At 28.9% G+C, this 26,542-nt stretch overlaps 1 protein-coding gene across 2 annotated transcripts in view; it reads left to right on the top strand.

Annotated features, from left to right (window-relative positions):
• The first annotated feature begins 22,447 nt into the window (after positions 1 to 22,447).
• Positions 22,448 to 26,542, top strand: part of LOC107453612 (protein Wnt-8b-like) — a 50,868-nt gene continuing 46,773 nt past the window's right edge. The window contains exon 1 of one of the 2 annotated variants that reach the window (XM_087165264.1): positions 22,448 to 22,545. In XM_087165264.1, the coding sequence (XP_087021390.1) occupies positions 22,502 to 22,545 (44 nt within the window). In that variant the 5' untranslated portion in view covers positions 22,448 to 22,501. The remainder of the gene's footprint in view (positions 22,546 to 26,542) is intronic. The other variant, XM_087165262.1, reaches the window with a different exon arrangement.

Below are 26,542 nucleotides of genomic sequence, written 5' to 3'. Positions count from 1 at the left end.
TTTGTTGATTCTTTCTTTACCGTTTAAGTCAGCTTTAATTATTTTACACGAAGAAGAGAAAAAATTTATTTTGAATTTGCTACTTTATTTCATAATTTTAGTTTAAAAATTAAAGTAAAAACATAATGAGAAATGGTTTTAATTTATTTATATCAATTAACATTAATTTGTTTTGTGTAATAAATAATAACGATTTGTGATTAGCAAAAAAATATTATGACTATGTATGTTTCTTTAAAAAGAAATGATAAAAATAGTAAAACAACGTGAATTTAAATCATGTAATTTCTTTTTTTCGAGTAGATAGTTATAATTTATTTAGCAACGTTTTACACGTTGTTCTAGGTTTTTGATGTTGTTATATTATAATACTTAATAAACAAAGCAAAAAGCCAAACAATTCAAAAATCCTCCCTTTTCTTTAAATCTTAATTTTACATATTATGTTTGTAGATGGCAGCACTAAGCTTTTGCTGAGACAAGAACATTCTTTAAAAATTGCTAATTATCTTTACTGAAATCACCCTTGCAATTGTTTATATGAATTCTAAAGATGCTGTAAATGTCATTATTGTTGAAAATCAAGTGCCCTCACAGTAGATTTCAGATAAAAAATATTTTTTTTAAATTATCCAAATTTTTTTATTCTTCTATCAATAGCGTATTTTCATTATATAGCACGAACACAAATAAAAGGTTTAAAAAAAAAAAAAAAAGTATTTATAAATAACGTCTCCGACTTATGAAAATGGAAAAACTTAAGATTCATTATCTTTTCAAGCTTCTAATTGTTTTTATTCAAAAATTAAAAATAAGAAATTTTTCAATTGTAACCCGTCATTCGTATTGTTTTCGTGATTTTTAAGCATCTTTTTTTTTTCTTTTATATTAAAATTTAGGATAAATTCCATCAAATAATTTTAGGATAATGAAAATAACTCTAGGATAAATTCCATCAATACATAAAAAACTGAAGTATATTTTAAAGCAGCAATGGGATTAAATTACCTAGCTATATTATTAGTTGAATAAAACTCTGAAACATTTCCATCGATGTGGAAAAAAAATCCGCAATGCGATATTCCTTCTATTCTATCGGGACAAGAATTTATTAATGTCTTCTATGTTTCCGGATGATAGGGAGCGAATAAATAATAATCTATCACTCATTTCTTAAACTAAAATTCAATTCTAAACTGGTTAATCCAGAATTTCAAATATTTAACATTAGTTAAATTTTCTCTCCCCCCCCCCCCCTCATTCTTAATGTTATACTGTTCATACTGTTTTTTCAAATGCTGTGTCATAATTTCTGTGTGCAGCCTCTTTTCTTAAGGTTGCTGCAGCAGGATTCACACCGCTGTGAAAGATTCACAATTCTAATCACCTCTTTTTTTTTTTTTTTTTTTTTTTGTCCAAGGTATAGGCCTAAGTTCAAAAGAGCCATTTAACAAGCCCAACTGTTCTTTTTATTTGTATATTTTACTTATTCCTTTTTTAGTATTAAAATATGCATTGAATTTAAATTGCTATACTTATTAAGTTACATGGTTTTAATTTAAATACATTTAATCAAACGTTGCTCAAGTCAAAAGATTGTATTCATTTCTACACGTTAATTATTTACTTATTTTTTAAGTGTGCTTAAAATATTCAAATTTTTAGCTTTCCCTAACTGAAAAATTTGCGACTGGTTATAGGAAATGAAAAAAACGAACAAATTCCTTGTTGAGTTATTAATTTATTTTGCAATGGTATAAACACTAAGATGTATTTAATTATCATCAAAAAAAACTATATTTAATTATCATTCGAAACAACATCAATAAACAAATATTTCGATTACCTGCAAAATAAATTCTTAGTGAAATATGTATGATATAAATGAAATATGCTGCGCACGTTAAATGCACTCGTTGTAAGTAACCGAAGTTTATTTTATGTACTTAGCATTTTTTTTGCTCCTTGCAATAGAGGATGCGCGTATTGAATGCAATGCCAAAAAAGAAGAAGAGAAAGCCGAGTTAACATAAAAAGGTTTACATCTTTACAGTTCTCTTTGAATAGCTTCTACCCTATTTTCTATGAGGGACATTTTCCAAATCAAATTCCAGAATCACATTCCAAATATCAATCCAATCAATTTAAATTTTTCACTTCAAGAAATTGGATGCCTTAAAAGCAACAGAAAGAATAAAAATGCTTGCCAATATCGCTGTAGTTTCCAAAAAACGCCAAAAAAAAGCAAAAGATACCTTCTTAAATTCTTTTTTAGAGTTATTAAATGACACTAGTGTGTGTTCTCAATCCGTTTGTCGGCACCTGAGGTACCGACTTGCGCCAAAAAGAGTCTTTTTTATATCTCCGCCACCCCATAAAAATATGCAGGCTTTTAGGTATTGATTTGGTATTTTAAGAAAACGCACTGAAAAAATACCATCTTCTTTGAATACTACGGTCATTTAGAGGGAGAAGGACTATTCAGAAGACGGGCAGATGCAAGCCAGCGGTAGTTCTTGATGTCCAAAGTTGCAAAATGCCCAGAGATATTTGCCTAGTTCTGACGGCTCCTTTGGTCTAAATTTGTCTAATGATTTGAAGCGAGCGTTTTCACTTGATTAGATTCGCCTTTTTGAGCGTGTCCCTTCTCAACTCATCTCTTTGCCTTTTCAACAGAACCACAATCACTGTGGACTTTCAAAGAATGAAACACCTTACGGATGGGAAATATTGTGGACTATGTCACTTGTTCAATAGGTGTCTGTTTGGTCTGATAGATTTTACTGCGGATATTGCAAGTTTCGGAGGAATTGCGCGTAACTTCTGGAGCAAAATATAACAATGGGAGAAAGAAAATGGTATTTTAAAATATTAGTTCAATTTTTTTCTCTTTTTTACTATACATAAAGAATATTTTTACTGCACTAAAAAAGAATTTTATCAAAAGAAGTTTAAATATTTTTATTTCAATATTCACAAAATTCCGAAGAAAATTAAATTTCACATCGAAAATTAGCTAAATATAAACACCGGACAAACATGCTTGAAGTAAACTATAGGAATAAAATAGCTACCAAAAAGGGAACTTAAAAAAGTATTAATAATTTAATCTGCCCATGCCAGGTATTTTTAGAGATTACGAAATATAAACGACATGTTAGGTGGATACTAAGTAAATGTAAAAATTATACAAAGTAGAATAGTTTCAGTCATGCAGATATTTGTGAGGACAATTTAATATGTTTTGACTCTTTTGCCATAATTTAAAAATGTTCAAGATATTAATAATGGAAAATCAAAATAATTTTACTTGATTCGCCAGGAAATATACCAAACATTATTTCAATTAAGAACTTTTGGAAGAATCGTATATGCAAGATGGAAGGCAAAAAATAATAAACCTTCTATAAATGATGTTATATAATAGAGATGTCTGGTTCCCCAATGATGGGATCAAATCAAAGTGATGGGATCAAATCAAAGTGATGGAATCAAAACTCTGCGCACGAATTTATGGAGTCAATGGCAGAATTTCTCAAAAGTTCAGTACAACATACTGCATTTGTCAATGAATTAAAGGCAGTTTGAATATAAATTTGTAATATACTGCGCAAAAAAAAAAAAAAAAAAAAAACCTCTAGTATATTATAAACATATTTGTCAGTCAAATTAGTAAAATTGTAAGAAACGTGCGTTTAACACTAGATTGCCTAAGGAAATCATTTTGCCTGCTTTTAATTTCATTTAGAAAAACAATGATGTATATATTGACACAATTTCTTAGAATTTTGTGACTTTTTGTACAACATATATATTTTTTTATTGTTAATATTTACTAATAACTTGTTATATAACTGTAAATAATATAAAAAATGTTAAAATTAATTTTAAGCAAATTTATTTGCGCATTCACAATCCAGTCATTTTGACTGCTTTTGGGCAATATAGGTATATACTAATTTTCCGTCTTTCTAGTGGTAATGACAGAACTTAGGGCACATATGCTAGTTTTATGAAGGCTAATTTTGGATCCGAGGCAATATCAAATTTATTCTATAACGGTAATAGCGCATTCAAAATGACGATGATATTTTCACGAGCTTGTTTTAAACGTTGCTTTGATGATATTGGATGATATCGATAAAGCAATAACAAAAAAAAATTAAGTTTCGTGAGTGCAGTTTTTTATTTATAATAACAGGTGGCATCAGGGGAATCCTGCCCTACTCGCTTCGCTCAAAATTATATTTAATCTATATTAAATGAAATAATAACTTTATGAAATAGAATATAATCCATCAGAAATTTAAAACCATCAAGCCGAGATTCTAAGAGTTTTTTGTTTCTAGGGGGTTATGTGTACGTTACCACCAAACAGCCATGGGAGATTGTTTAAATTGATTTTAAAAAAAAAAGAGAAAAAAAACTAGTTATATTTATTTTTCTGGGATTTTACAAGTATTTTTTATGATCCGAAGAGCATCTTTGACAAATATAGCAAAACATATTTAATATTCCACAGAAACGAAACTAAAATCAGTTGGTATCATATAGATTTAAAGTGCTGCTTTCTGCTTAAGAAACTGAGAATTTCTTTCCACTAAGTTACAAAATTACTTAAAAAGTTCATCGACAGATGGCATTGATAAATAAGGACAATAATTAAACAGTGTTTTCAAAACGACCACGATCTATAGCGATGACACTTGCAAAGGTTATTTTTTAATAAATAGTGCTATTTTTTAAAATTTATCTGCACAGATGAAAAGTTTACTTACGAACACCAGGAAGTATTTTGTTATTTGTCAAGATTATTTCCACTCGAACAAAATTTTCCAGACGATCCCTACCAATCACGTTACGTCATGAAGTTTTCCATCCTTTTTCTGAAATCTCTCGAGGAAATTTATTATTTGATTGTATAATAGAGGGTGTGGATTGAAAAAGTTGAAAACGATTTTTCAAGGGGGGAGGGTTGAAAAACTGATGGTGTTTTTACTCTCAATTTTCACGAAATCGGTTCTACTAAATAGTTTCGTATACCCGTTTGTTATTCTAAAGGAAGCTGAAGACTTTAGTAAGGAATGAAGTTCTTTTACACCCCAATTCCTAATTTTTTTTTCTCCCTACCCTCAGGTAAAATAGTTTTTGGAATTTCAGTTTCTTTTGTGAGTGCATGTGTTTGTGCGCGTCGAATCGCTGATAATAGTAATAATAATAAATTGGGAAAGCTCTTTCCTCGCATAAATAGGTAGGGGATGCAACCTGTGTGGTTGATACCTGCGAGAAGATTTTTGGTAGCACATAACCAAAACGCGGGGTACTTTTATTTTTTATTTTCGGTCATTCTTCATTCTCTGTGGGTGTGGATTCAAGATGAATTTGTCAGGAAATACTCACTTATTTACTAGAAGGGGAAAAAATTACCTACTTGTCGAATCTTGGCCTTAGAATTCCTTCAAAAATTAAGAGGAATTTAATCTAAAATGTGCATTTAGCGGCTAAATTTCAGAAAAAAAAATTTTTTTTAAACTTTTCTCAAACTCATCGATGTTAATATTACGAAAATATTTCTCGTTAAAGTTGTTTGTGAAATTTCTAAAATGCATTTTGCAGAATTGAATTACAGAAATATTCCATAAAATTTTTAGCTGGAAAAAAAAATGGTATGGAAAAATTATAAAATTCCTGAAATTTTTTTCTCACAAGTAAATCAATATTACCTTTATTAAAATAAAACTTCATGTTGGTTATGATTATAAATAGTTAAGGTGATGTATGTTGGTGAGGATTATAAATAGTTAAGGTGATGCTTATAAAGTTAAACCTTGGTTTCAGAAAAATTTAGCTAGAAAATTTTACGACAATAAATTGTTAGCAATTTGTTGAAAAATATACCTTTTACAATTTTATTTGCAGAGTATTTTTCAAACAAAATATTTTATTATTTTTCAAACAGATATTCAAGATATTCCCCCCCCCCCTCCATTCTAATTGATAAGCTACCTGACTTTATATTGAAAGATAGAGAAGTTTCACATTGATACTGCGAATTTAAACTGACAACAGTTATGAAAATAGCATATTGTTTGTCATGAAGGGTTATTTCATGTGACAAAAATCCATCGAAGAACAGATAAGGAAAATACTATAATCAATTAGGTTTTATTCAATTTTTAAACTTTTTGTTAAATTTCTTAAAACCTACGATAAAGCAAAATTTTTAATATTTTGAAAATATTAAAAATGTGAGTTATTTCTCATATTTTAACTCATATCATTTAATAACTCATATTTTAATATTTTGAAATAACAAAAATCCATCGAAGAACAGATAAGAAAAATACTATAATCAATTAGGTTTTAATCAATTTTTAAACTTTTTGTTACATTTCTTAAAGCCTACGATAAAGTAAAATTTTTAATATTTTGAAATAATTCATATTCAAACCCTTGTTATTTATACTTACGTCTAATAGACTACAGTTCAAATGTTATTTGAACTTTCAAAGACTAAAAGTGGTACTCTTCTTTACGTATCTATATTTTTTAAAACAAACATAAGTGTATTTCCTTTTGCATCATTTTAGTTACAAAAGCTAAAGGAAATATATATAAAAAAGATTATAATGTAAATTGAATGAATATAAATCGTTAATTCATTACTAAGTAACAGATGTGAATTTTCTTTTATCTGGGGTTAAACACTCTTCCCAAAAACTTGAGACTCTATTTATGGTAGTAAAACATTTAAACTGAGATAGTCAATTACATTAAACAATTTAAATTTTTCGTTCTTAATGTTTATTCTAGTACTCACGAAACTTTAAATTAATTTTTTATCGTTTATTTGTGTTACTTTAACACCATCAAAGATTCCACACTTAAAGAGCTCTAAAAAAAACATCCGGATAGCATAAGCATAAATAAAAACAGCACGGCGTGAACAATTAAGAAAAGGAGACGACACAGACGATAATTCTTGAACTTCTTTGAGTCTGATTTTGCTGCAAAGAATTTTAGTAAACCCTTTATGGGAGGCCGGGATAGCCTGGTCGGTAGGGTGCTGGGCCCATGTCCTAGAGGTCGTGGGTTCGATCCTCGCCTGCCGAAGACTCCCCGTGTAGTAAATGGTGACTGATGCACGTTAAATCTGTCGAGTCTCAAAGTCCTCCATGTTCTCATAACAAATCAAAACCTCTGGGGGTACTGATCCAGGAATTTCCTTGTCTTCTGGATTGGTTCAAAATTACAAGGCTACGGAGTTGAACATTAGTAGTCGTAAACCCATGAAATTGGGTCAGTTGTTCAACGATGGTTACAAAATAAAAAACAAAACCCTTTACGGGAGTAGAAAAGAGAAGAAGTATTTATTGAAAAGTAAAGTTGAATGTTTTAACACTCGTCTTAACACGGTGACTAGTGGTTGTCACTTATTTTTATTTCAATAAACATTTATGAATATTTCCTGTAATTTATTTGATTTGACACAAATATTGGATATACGAAAGTTCAACACAACTAAGTACGTTTTTAATTCGTACACTAAGTCGAATGATTATTACAGAGTAACGTAGATATAAGTTAAAATATCTAGAATTAAATAACCTTTCGAGAAACTTGAGACTCGATTATAGCAGTAAAACTATTGAGCTGTATTGGTTGATTAAATTAAACAATTTAAATTGTTCCTTCTTAATTTTTTCTGTGGTACTCGCAAGACTTAAAATAATTTTAAGACTTTTAATATTTTTATATTGCCGAAGCAAATTTAAGAATAAAAAGCATTTTCAGTTTTGAAGTACTCCTCCCAAACATTCCAGGAAAAATAAATGGTCAAGGTCAAGTTCTGAAATAAACATGCACACGTGTATATACTTAAGATCTCAAACTGCAAATCACCAGGAAAATATGTCCAGTTCATTACGTAAAATAAGCTAGACGTTGGAGACATTTAAATCTGTCAAATATCAACCGAAACTAAACTGGCTCACCTATAAATTCTCAGACCCAAAGAATCTCGATTTCTGGAAGTTTTTGCTTAAGTCATCATCAGAAAAAGACCACCAGAATGTTTCACAAGATCAACCCCTCCCCCTTTAGAACCCAAAAAAACAGAATGAAAAAATATACCAAAACCCCTGAGGGGTGCGAACAAGTAGTGCAAAAAGGGGGGTAATTCTACATGAGGCATACAATATGAGAAAATACCTTTTAAGGGGAACGCATATGTAAGGGCACATCTATTTCAGCCAAAGCGGGCCAGGGTAGAAACCATTTATCTTAATTCGGACATGGTGTTATAGTCCGCTACAATGGATCGGCTAACTTTCTACTGGGTTCATTGTACAGGACCTCCCACTTGGTAAACCTGGTGGGAAGTCAAGGATCCCTTGTGTTGTTGTGTCTAATCCCCCACCCCACCCCAGCTCTCGAACCTGTATGTATGTTCATCACACTTTACAGATGAGAGGGGATAGAAGTATCAGGTAAGGTGCCACACCGGGCGGCTTGATTTGTGGCGCAGTGTCAGAGTGCAAAAAAATCGCCAATTAGCGAACGTTTGTATATTTCGTGGTCAGATTTTTGCTGGTCTTATTCTGGCTTCTGGAATGAAATATACCGAAGGTGTATTTGGTTCGCAAGCATAACGCATTGTTTGTTTGCGAGTCATTAAACCGATGTAATGCTCAATTTTTCTCTTTTACTCGGATGTTTTAAGGTTTTTATAGAAAAACCCACATAGTATTTGGACAACAATTGAAGGCGAGGTTATGGGCGGCGAAGTCACAGAGCAATTAGAGAGACATTTTGTATGTTGCATGGTCAGAGTTTTGCATTTTTATTCAAGTTTCCTGAATTAAATATACAAAACCTCGATTTGGTTTGACTATAACCTTTCTTTTTTTGGTAAATTTTTTCTGTTCATGCAGTTATATGTTTCTATATTCATGCGGTTTGAATATTTGATGTAAAAAATAGGCACAAGTGTATTTGGTTAGCCGAACTCTAAAAAAAAAAAAAGAGAAGAAGAAAGAAAGAAATATTAATCAAAAAAACAAACTTATAGGTGTATTTTGTTCACTAGCATTGTTAGTTTGTGAGTCATTAAACAGATGAAATTCTCATTTTTTTTCCTTCGCTCGGAGGTTTCAACAACTTATAGAAAAACCCTCTTAGTATTTGGACAACAATCGAAGGTGAAGTTATAATAGGCAAAGTAACAGAAAGATATTTGTATGTTTGAAAAAAAAAGAAAAAGATATGTACATTGATTTTGGCTTATTCAATTCATTATACTAAACCCGTAGATGATTTGACAGCTACTTTTTCGGTTTATTTCCATATTCGCTACGTAATTGCTTTTTATGCAAAAAAATGGTTTAATATGAGTTGATATCTTTAAAATTTTTATTAAATGCTGATATTAATTAAGGATTTATTTATTAAAATTTATTTTACTTTTCTTTAATTTTACAGTAAAACAGGAACCAATTGCATAAACAGAGTAACGTGGGCTTTTCACTTGGTCAATGCGGCTTGTTTTCTTTGTGCATCGCTACCGCGGATGATCATCTCTCTTGAAGGATCTCTTTAAGGATTATCTTAAGGATTATTATAAAATTCTTCAAAAGCAACTGAAATTATCGCTAAATTTCTGTAAAAAAAAATTTTCTTTACGAACTACTACATTTTATGCTATAAATGCCACCTTAAAACATTGAATAGTTATTTAAAGGATAACATACTGAGATATGAAAGAGAATAAGAACATAAATTAAAATTTTTAATATTTGATGAATTTTACTTTAAAAATAAAACTTTAATGAATTACTAGAAAAAGTGCAAGTCATTTTTTTTAAATAAAAATTTCAGTTCAAATTTTTTTCTTAAATAATAATTGCTATTAATTTGTTTTAAAGAAAAAATTTAAAAGTAATTCATTCTAACTATAGAACCTTTAATATAGTTCAAGAAAAAAATCTTTTAATAAGAAGGATTTTCATTTTTTCATTTGTTAATACGATATCAAATAATTGCTGTAATAGATTTAACTATAAACTAATTTTGATTAAAAAACGCAATCTCTAAGCCTAATTGAAAGCCTACACATTAACCATAAAGATATTTAATTCATTCTTAAATATTTTATTTCACTTTCACACACTAAACAATCGTCAAAACTTTAACTCAAATAAAAATTTTAAAAAATCAGTTTATCCTCTCATAGTCTCATGCATAAATAACTCTTGCAGAAATTATTGAATGAATGTAAATAATTTTCAACAGTTAAAAACTTCGACTAATTAGCTTTCTTAAATTTTAAACCCAGCATTTACCCAAATAATTTGAAAGTTACATTTTTCAAACTGTTTTCGTTTAACCGACTGTTATGACATTTGCATAGGTAAATATGTTGTCAATTGGAAATCTGTGTTTAATATTATAAGTTTAGATATTATTGAATAAGTTTCAACATTTATTAAGATTATTAAATATTTGAATAGATTGGTTTAAGTTAAATTTGCAGCTCAAGTTCTTCTGGAATCAGCTTAGTTATTATTTGCCTATTGGAATAGAATGGCTTACAAATAATTAAGCTCAGGGGTTATCCTTTGAATGTATGGGTTTAAGTTATTATTAGTTGATTTCTACGCGGATTAGTTAAGTTATTATTTACCTATTTGAGCAAAATGGTTTGCAATTAAGTTTGGAAGTTCTTATTCGAATATGGTTTAAGTATATGAGTTTAAGTTTTTACAATTAACGCGTCCAAGTTAATACGAATAATGGGTTTAAGGTGCTTTTTACATGAATTACCCTAGTTATTACTTACTTATTCGATTAAAATGGTTGGTACAGTTGCTTAATTTCAGACATCATTATTCGAATACATTTAATACAATCTTATAAAACGGTGATGTAAGAGGTTATCAGTTTTAGATTTTTAATTACTAAGAAAAAATTACTCGAATTCTATGTGTACTTTAGTCTTGGATATTTATCGATTAACTTTTGCATAATTTTGTATACAGTCCTTTAAACAAATCCATAGATCTAAAATTCCTCAGTCTGGCTCGTGGAATGATTTACAACAATACGTGCCAAGGCGGTCGCCAATTAGCGGGACTTCGGAACTAAATGATGCCAAAGCCCGTTTCATTTACTATTTCCACGCTTCATTTTTTATTCTCTATCCCCCCTCTCTGAACAGTAAAATATAACTTTTAAGTCAAAGAAGAAAGATGTTTCCCACTATATCCGAAGAATGTTAAATGGCGCTCTTGTGCGACTTGTTGTTCTCAAGAGCAGAGTTTAGTTGTTAGGTTGCAGCTAATTAAGCGTAACGGAACGCGTCCTGGTATGAAAAAAAAAAAAAAAAAAATCATAGATAGTTTTCCGGTGGTCGAATTTTACACGAATTCTTTTATTTCACTACTTTACCTGCTTTATCGTGAACATAAATTATATCTTCGTCTTTTCCATTTGTCGATTTTATTTCGGTACTTGTTAAATTTACGATCGCTATATTACATGGTTAATTATTCTTTTATGTTTCTTTTTTTTAATTCGGTAGTTACTGGAAATAGAACTTGCAGGGACTTATCTAAATTGCCAAATGTTCGTTTTCATGATAATTTAAAAATCGTGAAATGAGAAGTAAAAAAAATGCAATAATCTTGTAGTAAGTTTTATGGTTATTGCTTTGTAAGGTATCAAAACCTTTCTCACAATTTCAAATTTACTTTAAGGTACCTGAAAATACATGTTAGGATTCATCATTAATTAGTCAATTATTATTATTGCCATTTTTACCGGTGAAATACAACACGAAACTGGACGGAATCGGGTAGTAAAGCATTCTAAATTGTTAATACAGTAGTAATGCTCTGTTTAACAGCCCTTCAATTGGACCGATGTATATCAAGGTATAAATGAAAAGAGGTATAACTAAAAATTACAACTGTCAGTGACGTCACACTTATAATGCCGATTAAGCGTATGTTTATATTAAGTTAGAATACCAAATAATTCAAGCAAAACCCCATTTCTTCATTAAAGAAGTTGAATTGAGTCTACTATGATTCCCTTTGCATATGACAGAATTCAGATATCTAATTCAACTTAACACCTAGCAACAGGTCAGGGCTGTTTGGAGTCTATCAACCACAGTACTTTTTCAATGGGTCAATATTTCTTCTGATACTGTCTAGCCATTTGATACTTCTCTTCAAGTATTCATATAAGAAGAATTTAAGTAACAATCAAATTTATGTAAGCAATGTAAAAATATTAATGATTCATCATAGCGGTCAGATTTAATTGGTTTCGGAATGTCACTAACAGTCAGAATAGCTGGTTCACTATTTCTCCTGATACTGTCTAGCCATTTGGTATATTGTCTACTTCTCTTCAAGTATTCATATAAGAAGAATTTAAATAACAATCAAATTTACGTAAGCAATGTAAGGAATGTAAAAATATTAATGATTTATTATAGCGGTAATATTTATCTTGTTTCGGAATGTCGCTAGCAGTTACAACAACACTATAATTAGAAAGTAGTTACATGAAAAATTGAACTGTAGGTATTAAATAATTATTTTGCTAATGGACATTTAAGCGATTAATTTTTTGGGAAAAAATTGAATTTCATTAAAATTAAGGTTTAAAATCACAAATGGTAAAATTTTCTTATTAAAACTTATACGTGTTTCAGCATCTCAATGAAATACCTTTCTCAGTAGGATAAATTGTTTATTTCCTATATGACATTTATCCTGATGAAAGTGTACCATTGCAACACCAAAACGTGTATACGTTTTAAGAAAAAATTTTATCATTTAAGGTTTTAAGTGTTTATAAATTATCGTCCTCCGAACTACATATGCAAGTGGATCAGAAGATTTCAGTTTTTTTCTCTAATATCTTAAATTATGAAATTTTATTTTCTTAGTTCAGAAAATTAAGAAAAAAAAATATTGTTTTCTTTGTTCGCTGATTCTTTCAGATATTGCTCTTTTTTTTTTCCTACTTGCGATATATTCATTATAAGAAATTGAAAATACTTATATTCGAACTCAAACATGCCCATTTCTAGTGGGGTGGGTGTTTATTTCAACCCGATTTTTTTATTCATTTATTTTTATTCATTAATTTTTATTAGTTTACTTCTATTTATTTATTAGCTAATTTTTGTTGGAATAAAAGATTAATTTTAAACTCTCAACTTGGTGTGCATCTTTATTTCTTCCCTTTTATTTATCTAGTTCTAAATTATTAAAAATTTATTAAAAGTATTTAAGAAAAATTTCTTTTTTTTTGCTGCACATTTTATTTTTATATTTCATCAAGTCACTTATTTGTTTTATTCCTAATATAAAACTTTTAAAACCGTGATTTTACCACATAATTTTAAAACAACTTATAATTTCATTTTAAGAAGAAATTTCATCATAAAACAATTATAATCTGTATTAACCAGCAGTTTTCTTTCGCATTAAAAACATTACAACCATAACTTTAACAAAAATATTGTAACCACGTCGCCATACAAATATAATAGTTTTATCAAAATAATTCTGAACAGAGATCATATCAGAATAGATCAGAAAGCTTCCTAATAAGAAATCCTATCAAATATGATATGACTCTAATCTCTATTAACCAACAGACTTTCCAAGTTTCTTTCTTTCCTAACAATAACAACCAAACAGGGGTCAACAAAAATGAGAAGGGGATGCTATAGTGGGGATGTTTGGCAAACGTTCATAAATCTGCACCTCCAAATCTCGCTGAATTTCGGGCCTATCACGTGTTCACAACAAAACACTCTCTTCAAATCAAAACTGAAAACAAATATATAGGGAAACATCGTGGGCCACCCCACTTTTTGAAAATGTCAATAATCTCTAACCACACGCAGTAGGGTCGAGTGCTACAGTCAACAGCGTGGGAAATACCTTCAAATTGTTTGACTGTGTTTTTTACATTTCCATCTACATAGACTCACGTAGGGTCTATTTTCTAGACTGTAAGTCTTTATCTAAAACACTCTTAAGAGTGGGAGATCATTTCTTTCAGTTCCCTTTTTATCGAGAGTTAAATGTTCTTCTCGATTTATTTACGGTTATGCGAAATCGTGATCCATGAAAGCGATTGGAGAAGCTGGAAAAAACCATTTAGAAAATGAGGCCGATATCGATGATGAGATTAAGATAGTTAACGGTTCATCACTTAAGAGAGAGGTCCAAAGGCCATTGTACTGCAGTAAATAAATCTGGGAATCAGAAGTTGAAAAACAAATTAGCGAGTCGAATTTACAGTACGTCTTCATGTTTTCTTGAAAAGGCAAGTACGAAAACTATATTAGTTACTAAAGTTTTCGTGGTGTTTCAATGTTTAAGAGTTTTAATCCATATCACCAATCAGTATCAATGTTCATCAGTTTTAATCCATATATTTAAATCAATTTAGCAGTTTATTCATCAATACATCTGTTTTAGTTTCTGTATCAAAGTCTATTTCAATTCATAAATTTTTATCCATGCAGAGCAATTTAAATTAATCTATGATGAAAGATCTTATTCCATCTATGTTTAAATTTTTGTTGGAGGGGTTCAAAGGCCATTATACTGTTTTCGTGGTATTTCAATGCCCAAGAGTTTTAATCCATATCATCAATCAGTATCAATATTCATCAGTTTTAATCCATATTTTTAAAACAATTTAGCAGTTTATTCATCCATACATCTGTTTTAGTTTCTGTATCAAAGTCTATATACAATTCATCAATCAAATGTATCAATTTTTAGCCATGTAGAGCAATTTAAATTAATCTACGAAGAAAGATCTTATTCCCTCTATGTTGAAACTTTTCTTAGTTTCTTTGTCTTTGGTCATTATATTTCAGTAAATAAATCTGGGAATCAGAAGCTGAAAAACAAATTAGCGAGTCGAATTTACAGTACGTCTTCATGTTTTCATGAAAAGGCAAATACGAAAACTACATTAGTTACTTAAGTTTTCGTGGTATTTCAATGTATTTGTTCATCAGTTTCAATCCATATTTTAAAAACAATTTAGCAGTTTATTCATCCATACATCTGTTTCAGCTTCTGTAGCAAAGTCTATTTCAGTTCATCAATTTTTGTTCATCTAGAGCATAATCTATGAAGAAAGATCTTATTCCATCTGTGGTGAAGCTTTTCTTAGAGGGGTTCAAAGGCCATTATACTGCAGTAAATAAATCTGGGAATCAGAAGTTGAAAAACAAATTAGCGAGTCGAATTTACCGTCCTGAAAAGGCAAATACGAAAACTTAATAAGTTACCAAAATTTTCCTGATATTTCATAAATATTTGATCATTAGCTTTAATCTATATATTTAAATCAATTTAGCAGTTTATTCATCCATACATCTGTTTTAGTTTCTGCAGCAGTATCTCTTTCAGTTCATCAATTTTTATCCATGTAGAGCATGGAAAATGATCTATAGAGAAAAATCTTTCTCCATCTACTTTGAAACTGATCTTTCATTCCAGCATTTCCAATTCAAAGAAATCAATCTATGGGTGGAGGGGATTTGGTTTCTTCAATCTTTTTTAGATTTTATAAAATAACATATATTGCACCATGTTTCTTCTTTTTCAGTAAAATCATTTGGGGAAAAAATCTAGATCAATCTATGGAGAAAATATTATTCCTGCCATACTGAAAAGATTCTTTAACTCCAGCAATTTCAATTCATGACGTGGAAACAATCAAAACCAATCTGTGGAGAAAAATTTCATTTCTACCACGTTTTGAAGTTTTTTTCCACGCCAGCACATTGGGAATATGTTGGTAAAAAAAATCCAAACCGAGATTTGGAAAAAAGAAAACTTATTTCACTTATGTTGAAAAAATTCTTTCATTCCAGAATTACCAATTCAAATAGTTAAGAGAAAATATTCAAATCAATCTAAGATCAAAACTCTCATTGTATTTACGTGTTTTAAATGTTTCTTTTTTCTTTCAGCACTTCCAAATCAAGTAATGACAAAATTTAAATCAATTCACGGCGAATAATCTTATTTCCGTCTACGTTTAAAATATTTCTTTTAATAAAGTATTTCAAAAACATACAATAAAAAAAAATCTAAATTAGTCTATGGAATAAAGAAAAAGTCATTTCATCCATGTTGAAACGTTTAATCTTTTCCGTAATTTTAAATTATGCAGGAAAAAATCTATATCACTCATGGAAAAAAAAAAATCTTATTCCATCCGTATTAATTCTTTCAGCCAATATTTCATATTTGAAATGTTCGATATTAATTAATAGAGAAATCTCATACCATTTATTCTGGAAAGCTTTTAAACTTTAGGTCAGATTATTGGACAAATTATTTAATAAAAGGATGAAATAAATGAATGAAAATTAATAAAGTGTTCAAAATTTGAGTTCTCATTCTCTTAACAATAATACTAAGAATTAAAAATATCAAAGCCATATTATTCATCGACTGAAATGAAAAGACACTATCATCAACTTAAATAATTAAGAAGAGTAAAACCACGAATGTAGCTAGATGTGTGCAATTTGATGGTCAGTTTCTATTGGTCTAACTGCAGCTCTACTTATTTATTTGGGAAATTGATATAAGAATTCTTTTTTCTAAATCTGGAATTTGTTATTTCAATTTATATGTGCATTTTACCTTGTAAATTTCAATAATTTAATTTCAAAAATTCGAAAAATATATTTAATTAGGAAAGTATTTCGTCTTGACATTGCAAAAAAAGAACGATAAACTAGATAAATATTATTACTTTTACTATAAAATCAAAGATATTGCAACAACAAAAAATTTGTGTATTGTATGGGCTATATTGTACCTTTAATCATATATTTATGTACAATTTTTCACGTGTACATATTTCAGCATTTTTTTTATTTTTATTTGTAATAAAAAGGTGTTTATTTGTATAAAAAACGCGATAATTTCTATGTAAAAACAGAGACACTCTAAAAATAAAATAAAGCGAAAAAAATATTATCTTACAGAATTTTTTGTATATTATCTTTCATCAAAATCCTCAAATCATTTTTCATGAGCACATAATCAAATATTTTCGTAACTTTTAACATTGTGCTGTTGTCACATGCGAAAAATATTTTAAATAAAAGAAAAATATTTTAATAAAAGAAAAATGTTTTGAATGAAAGAAAAATATTTTAAATATATGGAAAAATATTTTAGTATCCTACATAAAAACGAACATATAGTATAAAACAGTATAGCATTGTAGCTTGTATCTTTTCTTCAATTCAAAAAAAAAAAAAAAAAAAAATATCCCATCATATTCACATTTCCGAAATGATTTGTATTTTTATTTATTTATTTATTATTAGTTTTATTTATTTTTTGCACGAAAACTTTTTGGTGACATGAAATAAAACACATTTAAATATTTATTTTAAGTATTTTTATTTTATTTTATGCCAATAAAACAATGTTCGACATTTATAAAAATAGAAAGAAATTAATTTATGTATACAATGAAATGTATCTACATCAAAGATAAAAATATCCATAAAAATTTATGCATTTGCTGTAATTAAATGTTGAAAATTAAATTTTGAACTTCCCCATTTAACTTTCAATAGAGTGTTTAATGTTTATATTTTCCCTCAGAGCAACACAGCATTCGGACAAATGTAAGAGGTAAAAATGCTTGAGAGGAAAAAGAAAAATGCGACGACGAAAAAACGCGAGAAGTGAAAGCTTTATCACCCGAGCCGTCAGCGAGAAAAACAAGAACCATCTCATTAGGTGATAATATACTCCAGATTTAACCCTTATCGCATGTAAATTATTGACTACACACGCTGCCCCTCTCATGGGGGGTCGAAAAAGAAGGTAAAACATTGTCTTGCTTCTCAACATTCTTTCTACCCTCTGTTTTCTTGTGGTTGCGCAACGACTACTAAATCAAGGGAGGGGGGGGGGGAGAACATTATTTTGACTTATTACTAATAAATATGCATATTTTTATTTCTGAAACAAAGAACAACTTTATTTTGAGCTGCAATACTACGACTAGATTTTTAGCTCATTTTCGAAGTTTTTTTTGTTGTTGAAAATAGCAAATGAGTAAAAAATAATTATTTAGATTACATTTTACTGATATACAACTCTAGAGCTCGCATGAAAAGAAAGAAGGAATATTTCGGATTACGTTTGATCTAATAATCGGATTTTCACGTTCGTGGACTTAATTTTATTGGTTTAGAGGGGTGACCTCAAATATGTCAAATAATTGGTGTAAGACAGTGCTTTAAATTACGAAACCAGACAAAACAACGTACCTTCTCTGAATAAACACTAAACATTTATTTTTTTCAACGGATTTGGATACCTGACCCACTATTAAAATATAGGGCACCGCAATTTGGATATCCTAATCTTAAATATGCTAATTAATTAGTGCAGAAGATATTTTAAGTTACAAATTCAGACACAAAAATGTATTATCTTTTTTTTTTTTTTTTTTTTTTTTTTTTTTTTTGCTTATTCACACCTTTGACCCTTAATTGGGGAGGGGGGGGGGTTACCACATTTTGGAAAGTATGGTCTCAATAGTTGGTCAGGTGGAGGTCCAAAAATTTGGACTCTTTGATGTCAATGTTATTTTTTTGCATATTTCGCCATTACTCTGAAATGTTTTTAGCAAATCGAATTTTTTTTTGCATATAGTTATAAATTTAGCTCACCCAAAGATGAAATTTTTTTTGAAAAATAATTTTCAATACTTACGCATTTATTTTTGTTATTTTAGTTAATGACAATAGAAAAAGTTTTGAATTGCAAGCATTCAAATTTTTATATAACTTTCACGAATGCGGTTTTAAAAGTCAAAATGCAAAATTTGGACGATATTGGTAGAATAATTTCAGAGTTAAAAATTAAAAAAAAAAAAAGAAAAATGTAGTATATTTTAAAATTTGATTTCTCAAGAACAAAACGACCAATTTTATTCTAATTTTGTATTTTGGGATTCAAAATTACATACTTTAGAATGATTCAATAATTTGTATACCTTATAATTTAAAATTGCTTCGACTACCATTAAACCATTAATTTAAAATTATAAAAATAGTAAAAAATTATTAGAAATTTTTTTTTTGCATGGATAAACGAATTTTATAATTCTGTTCAAAATTTTTTCGATTCGTTAAAAAATTTTTCGAGCTATAAAAAAATGCACAAAGAGTAAAATTAACACTAAGCAGTCTTAAAAGATATTTTCCTGATTGCGGCCATCCCCATAATTTCAGGGCCAGCAATTCGAATTGTTTATCCAGAGAAAGTACGTTTTTGAGTCTGATTTTGTGACTTAAATAAATTCAGAATTTGATTGTCCATTTATCATATTTTTCAATAATGAATACAAAAGTTGAAACACGAAAAAGTAGCTCGAAGTAGTCTCGGTTAATCCTACTGAAATATATTTTACCGCAAGCACCAAAAGCTAAGAGCGTCTTACAATTTAGTGATTACAGAAGAACAATGCAAGACCAGTAATCTTCATACAGAAGTGATATAAAAAACCCTTTTTAAGTGTATAAAGTATCAGAGGTTAAAATTATTGCCCCGGAAACGAAAAATCCTAGCTGATTCATTGACACATGGGCGATTAAATTCCGGAATACATCCTTTTGTGGTTAATTATTCTTAGAAGATAAGAAATTAGACATTTTCTTTTGGTTGATTATATCATGATAAAGTCACTTTATAGTAAAGAAATCAACAGTAATATCCTCTGTTATTAAAAATTTATGATCACGATATCATTTCAGAAAATTTTTTGCACCGTTTGATAATAATTATTACCTACCCACGAATACCGGTTTCCAAATGATGCGTGATCGTTTATTGTCCATGTATTTTTCGGACAGGCTCGGCTAATTTAATGACTGCTATTGATTTATTCTCGAATTTCGGAATTTGACTGAATATTCGTTTGTCTTAATATAGAGGCTACTCTGGGATTGACATGGTATTAGGTTTTGGGCTTCTACTTTTTTTTAAAATTTAACTTTTTTCAGTTTTATTTTTCTTTCTCTTTTTTTTATGTGAGTTTAGTATTGTTTATAGTCGTGATCCCCCAGTGAAAACATTTAAAAGGAAGGAGCAAAGGGTGTTTCCTTTCTTTTCTTTTATTTGCAATCTTAATTTTTGAAATATTTGTGAAAATTAAGTTTTTTTGTTTAAAAATGCTACTCAAGCAAAACGAATAGTATAAAGTTATTTTTTGTAGAACTCGTAACACGTTCTAATTCCAGTAAGTTAGTAATGTAATTCCAATTTTTTGACTTAAGTTATTATCCTTAGTGTAAAATTTTGTTTACGTAGATAAACTGGAAACGAAAAGTATTGGTAAGTTTATGTAGTAAGATTTTCTGTAGCTACAATTTTTGATACCTTCCTTTTTTTAAATATGAGTTCTATTGTGATCCGGATAAAAAAAGAGTTTTTTTTATCACCTCTCATCAAATTTCAGGTAATTAAACAAAATTAATTTAGATGTTCATTTGCGCAAACTCATTTGTGCAAAAATATACGCAATTTAAATTTTTATGTATATCTCTTTTTAAAAAAATGTGGGATAATTAAACGTTCTTTATAGCCAGTTAAAAAAAAATAAAAAATGTCATAAAAATAAATATGTAAGAGCTTAGCGAAAATAAGCAATTATTCCTCTTGTACATTATTTCTTAATTTTTTATCGTTGTTTTCTAATACATCATTGAGGAATAATTAAATATTTATAAGACAAAATTCAAATATTCAACAGTTTTGTTTAAATAAATACTTTATATCATATTCGCTTTCACACGGCGAGAATTTCTATAATTTCTAGAAACAAATGCAATTAAATAATATTTTTTCCTATCGTATGGTTGTTATAATTTTCGGTGAAGGAACTGTTTGAAGGCAAAGTACTTGTTGTTGTCGGCTATTAAGTCAGAGGGGATGCGATTGTTCTTGTTTTCCCATGGCGCCATCTATAGCCAGGAATTTTACTTCTGCCACACCCATACGTCTTACCCGTTTACAGGGAGGACCCATTCATACAGTCATTCATCCACAGATCTTAATTTTGACCTGAACCAGAGAACGATCAATCTCCAATTTAGCACTCCAGAGGATCAATTTGCTATGGGAACATGGAGCACTTTGTGACCCGATAGATTAAAATTTTATTGTATAAACGTCGTTGAACAGCCGATCCAATTTTATGGGTTTACGACTACCTATGTTCAACTACATAGCCTTGTAATTTTGAACCCAATCCAGAAGACATGGGAACTCCTGGATCGAGTATTGGGAGAAATTTGCCTTCATGGAGGACTTTTTGATGGAGCCAACCAGCAATTGCGTTACATGGAGAGGAAGACCACGAGAACATCCCACGGGTAGCTTGACGGCAGGGGGACTCTAACCCATGATCCGTCTACCACTGAGGATATTTCACGTCAACATTGTGGTGGGTGCAAGCCGGATGCGGAATTCGTATCGACTGGGATTCGAACTCGGTTCGCCTTATTGGAAGTCGAACGCTCTATCCCCTGAGCCATCGCGGCTCACCCGTCTGATTTAACGTGCACCAGTCACCATTAACTACACGGGGAGTTTTCGGCCGGCTGAATTTGAACTCCCGTTCTCACATACATGAGTCCAGTACCCTGCCAACCAGGCTATCCCGGCCAAATAAAAGTATTTAGAACCTAAATTTAAATCTTCATTGATAAAGAATTTAAAAAAAAAAAAAAACAGTTTAGTTCTTTTTCATAAATTTATATCCCCTTGAAAAAATTCCTATATTTCTTAAACTAAATTTTTTATGAAAATTTAATATTAAATTTTCATAAAAAAAATTTACTACAAATATTTGTTCTTCAAAACAAAAGTTTAAAGTGCCATTTCCCCCACGAGAAACCTAAGCTCAAAACTACAAGGTACCAAAAACTAAATGTCGGTGCCTATAATTTGATGAGTAATATTTCTTCTATTTTCCCCACTCCTTTGTATTATTGTCAAATACATCAAAGAACTGTCTCGTATGATACATTCCAAGAGGGGTTAAGCTTGTATACTTACTCTCAATAACTTTCACATCCAACGATACAACGCTTTTTCCCTAATCCGAAAAAATTTTTCTAACCTGGTTTTACACATCATATTTACTCTTTAGAAAAATAATCATATCAAGTGCATCCGTATTGGAATCTTCTGTGTGGTCTTCATTAAATAACTTATGCAAACATGACTGTTTTAGAAAATCCAAACTCCGTGATGCATTCGATTCGAAGTTACAACTCAGCAAATACATTCTTCGAACGATTTATATGTGAATATTGATAATGAAGAAAGGTGTGAGAAGTAGTACTTGTTTACAGTAGACAAAAAGCTGCTTTTGTATTTCTGTTATCGGTGAGTGTGTGTGGTCCATGGATTACTTTGTAACTGTGTTGATGGGTAATAATACATGCAGGTATGTTCTAGGTTTGTTTAATTACTGTCTGTGATACAAATAGACATTCGTAATAAGGAAACTCTCACATTCCAAACGGGTCTTATTTTAATCTCAAATGAATTGGGAATTATATGGTAATCCAGCTAGCACTTCGAAACTAGTCAGTCAAAGAAATGTTTAGTAGTCAATCCTTTTATCCTTTTAGGTCATGGGAAAAGGATTTCTAAAAAATTAAAGAAAATAAAATATTAAAAATAATTTTTTCGGACTAAATATTTTTAAAAGAATTTTTATAAGTATATTTTTTAAATTATATTTTTATAAATTATGTTTTTATCAGTAATATTTTTTAAAAATTATATTTTATAAATTATATTTTTATAAGTAATATTTTTATAAGTAATACTTTTATAAGTAATATTTTTATAAGTAATATTTTTATAAATTATATTTCGATGAATAAAATTTTTATAAACTATATTTTTATAAATTACACTTCTATAAATTATATTTTCATAAATTATATTTTTTAAATTATATTTTTATAAATTATATTTCTATAAATTAAATTTTTATAAATTGTATTTTTATAAATTACACTCTTATAAATTAAATTTTCATAAATTATATTTTTTAAATTATATTTTAATAAATTATGTTTTTATAAGAAATATTTTTTAAAAATTATGCTTTATAAATTATATTTTTATAAATTATATTTTTATAGATTATATTTCTATAAATTAAATTTTTATAAATAATATTTTTATAAATTATGCTTTTATAAATTATATTTTCATGAATTATAAAAGGTGAAAATCGCAATAATTTAATGCAGAAGTTATTTTCTTCATCTAGGTTCCTCAACTTTATAATTATGATAAATTTGCTACAATATAAATAAGAAGAACTGTAAACACTTTCAGTTAAATAAGCTGATGTTGATAATAAATAAGAGTCTAATAATACATAAACTATAATTTTGAGTTTTAAAATATCATAGCTAGCATTGCACCCCAGCTGGGTTGATTTTATTGTAGCAACAACCTTTATTCCAAAACCCTAACAAGGTTTATAATTGATTGACAAATAAACCGTACAAGCTTAAAACACTGTTGAATTTAACAATTAGTTACGTGCAATGAGGTTCACATTAAGTTTGCATATATATATATATACAGTGAAACCCCGATTTTACGTTTTCTGTCGGACTAGCGATAAAAAACGTTCGAAGCGGAATAACGTAAAATCGGGGTTAAGAAAAATCTATGCATATTTTTAAAAATTGACACCTACCAGTTAAATTAATGGAAAAAATTAGTAATCTTTACTTGCTTTTCGTTTCTAGCTACAATTTCGTATACAGCTCGTTCAATACTAAAAATTTTTTTGCAAATTTGCTTCTTGATTTACATTTGCAAGTAAAAATTGTTTTAGAGTTTTATACTTTGTATCGCTTGATCAGCTGTTGGCACGTTTTTCGCACGCATGGTTTTCAATTTAAGGTTTAAATGAGCAGTGCATTGGTCTAGGAATAAAATTATGTTGCGCTTTTGAAAATTCATTTTCTTATCCAGTTTTCGAAAAAATTTTTTAAATAATGCTTGCTTCATCCATGCTTTTTTGTTTGAAGTGTAATCGGTAGAAAAACTTTCGATATTTTTGAAACACCGTGGTTTCTCTGCTCTACCGATCACAAGAGGTGTCAACTTTTGGCTTCCATCGGCATTTGCACAGAGCAAAACAGTAGAGCCCATTTTTGAAAGCTTTCCTCCATGACAATTTTCACCTTTAATTGTCAATGTCTTGTTTGGCAATGGGTTGAAAATCAATCCCGTTTCGTCCGCATTAAATATGTCACTTGGATTATAGCCCTTTAATAAATTTGGAAAAGTTACACAGTTGTCATATCCACACTATCGGATTCGCAACAGATAGATTTGAAGCATAAATTGTTCCCATTCTTTTTTTAATCGATCGATCCAGCCATTTGATGCACTGAAGCCTTGGAGTTTAAGCCTTTCAGCGATTTCAAGCGCCTTTTCTCTCAGGATGGATCCATTTATAGGAATCTTTGCTGCTCTGGCTTCCTTGAACCAGTTCATTAAAATGTTTTCTAACTCATCATACGGAGATGTTTAAAGGGTTTTTCTCATCTTGGCACATTTTCCGAGTTTTTCAGCGTTTAGTTCTACTGAAGCTTCTTGCTTTAAAATCATTTGTAAAGTTGAATAAGCAATACCCAAAGATTTATCAAGATCATCTTTAGTGCCATGAAATTCTTTAGCTTTTTAGATGATTTCAGCCTTTTCGGATAGAGAAAAGCATTTTAGTTTCGACATCTTCTTTCGAGAAAAGAACACGATGACTGAGGTTTCGAAAATGAGAAAAAATGCTATAGCTTTCAAACTCAAACAAAACCGACTAAAAATCTCATTTGGTATGCTAGCCCGGAAAAATGAGTAAAACCATTTCGAATAGAATAAAAAAAAAATTTTGATCTGTTTGTAGAAAAACGCATCAAACGGGATTTTCATAAAAGGAGTAACGCAAAATCCGGGATTTTTTAACATTATCGGTATAAACAATTTTCACGGATCAGCAGAAAATGACGTAAGAAGCGGGATAACGTACGAAACGGACAACGTAAAATCGGGGTTCCACTGTATATATATATATATATATATATATATATATATATATATATATATATATATATATATATATATATAATAAAACAATAACTTTTTTGAAATTAAATATTATTATTGTTATTAATACGTTTATCTTTTTTTCTTAGCATTAAAATTTGTAACAGTAAAACAAACAGAAAATTCTGTATGACTTTTGTAGTAAATGAGGTAAGGAAAATCAAGTATATTGAGCAAAATTCATAAAATTCCATAACAAAGCTCAATCTCTTCCTTCCATAAACACTTCTTTGGATTTTAAGTAAGCAGTCTTACTTGAGTATGTTATTCAAACAGTCAAATTCAATCAATCATTGGAGTGAAAGAGCAAAGTGATAGATTCTCAAAAGCGAAGATTGATGAAATTTAAATTACATTATAATTTCTTTAATGTTTAAATAGTTGTTATCGTATTTATAAGATAATATTCAATTTATCCCTCATTGCATTGGGATAAGAGTTACTAAGTTCCAAGATACAATGGTGACTGAAATGACTGAGCAAGATGAAATACATTGCTAAGAAATGTGAGAAAGTCTAAACTCGCGTGACATTTTAAAGCTTACAAATCATCTAAAGCAAAATAAAATGTTCAATAAATGATTGAAAAAGAAAATGGTGAATTTTGTTATCATCCAAGCGTTTCTTACTTACACAAATTTAATTTAATTTAATTTAATTTAATTTAATTTAATTTAATTTAATTTAATTTAATTTAATTTAATTTAATTTAATTTAATTTAATTTAATTTAATTTAATTTAATTTAATTTAATTTAATTTAATTTAATTTAATTTAATTTAATTTAATTTAATTTAATTTAATTTAATTTAATTTAATTTAATTTAATTTAATTTAATTTAATTTAATTTAATTTAATTTAATTTAATTTAATTTAATTTAATTTAATTTAATTTAATTTAATTTAATTTAATTTAATTTAATTTAATTTAATTTAATTTAATTTAATTTAATTTAATTTAATTTAATTTAATTCGCAAAACCCATTTTTTACGGAACATGTTACGGAACAAAAAATCTGCTGCACCGTAATTTTCACAGTAATAATTACTGTAAAATCACTTAATGACTCTAATGAAACAGATATGACTGTAAAATTATTTCCTCTGGTGGGGTATTTTATTATATATTTACTTCCATGCACAGTAATTTTCACAGTTATAATTACTGTAAAATCCCTTATTCACTCTAATGAAATAAATATTACTGTAAAAATTACGGTAGAGTATTTAACAGCAAAAATGGATTTTACGAATGACGCCCTCAAAATGCAGCTACTTTGTACCGTAATTTGGTTCGGAATT

The sequence above is a fragment of the Parasteatoda tepidariorum genome, chromosome 6 (genome assembly GCF_982258835.1).
Source record: "Parasteatoda tepidariorum strain Cologne lab strain chromosome 6, Ptep-v5.0, whole genome shotgun sequence".
In the NCBI taxonomy this organism is placed as follows: Eukaryota; Metazoa; Arthropoda; class Arachnida; order Araneae; family Theridiidae; genus Parasteatoda; species Parasteatoda tepidariorum.
The sequence above is the reverse complement of the archived record's forward strand: the minus strand, read 5'-3'. Positions and strand labels throughout refer to the sequence as shown.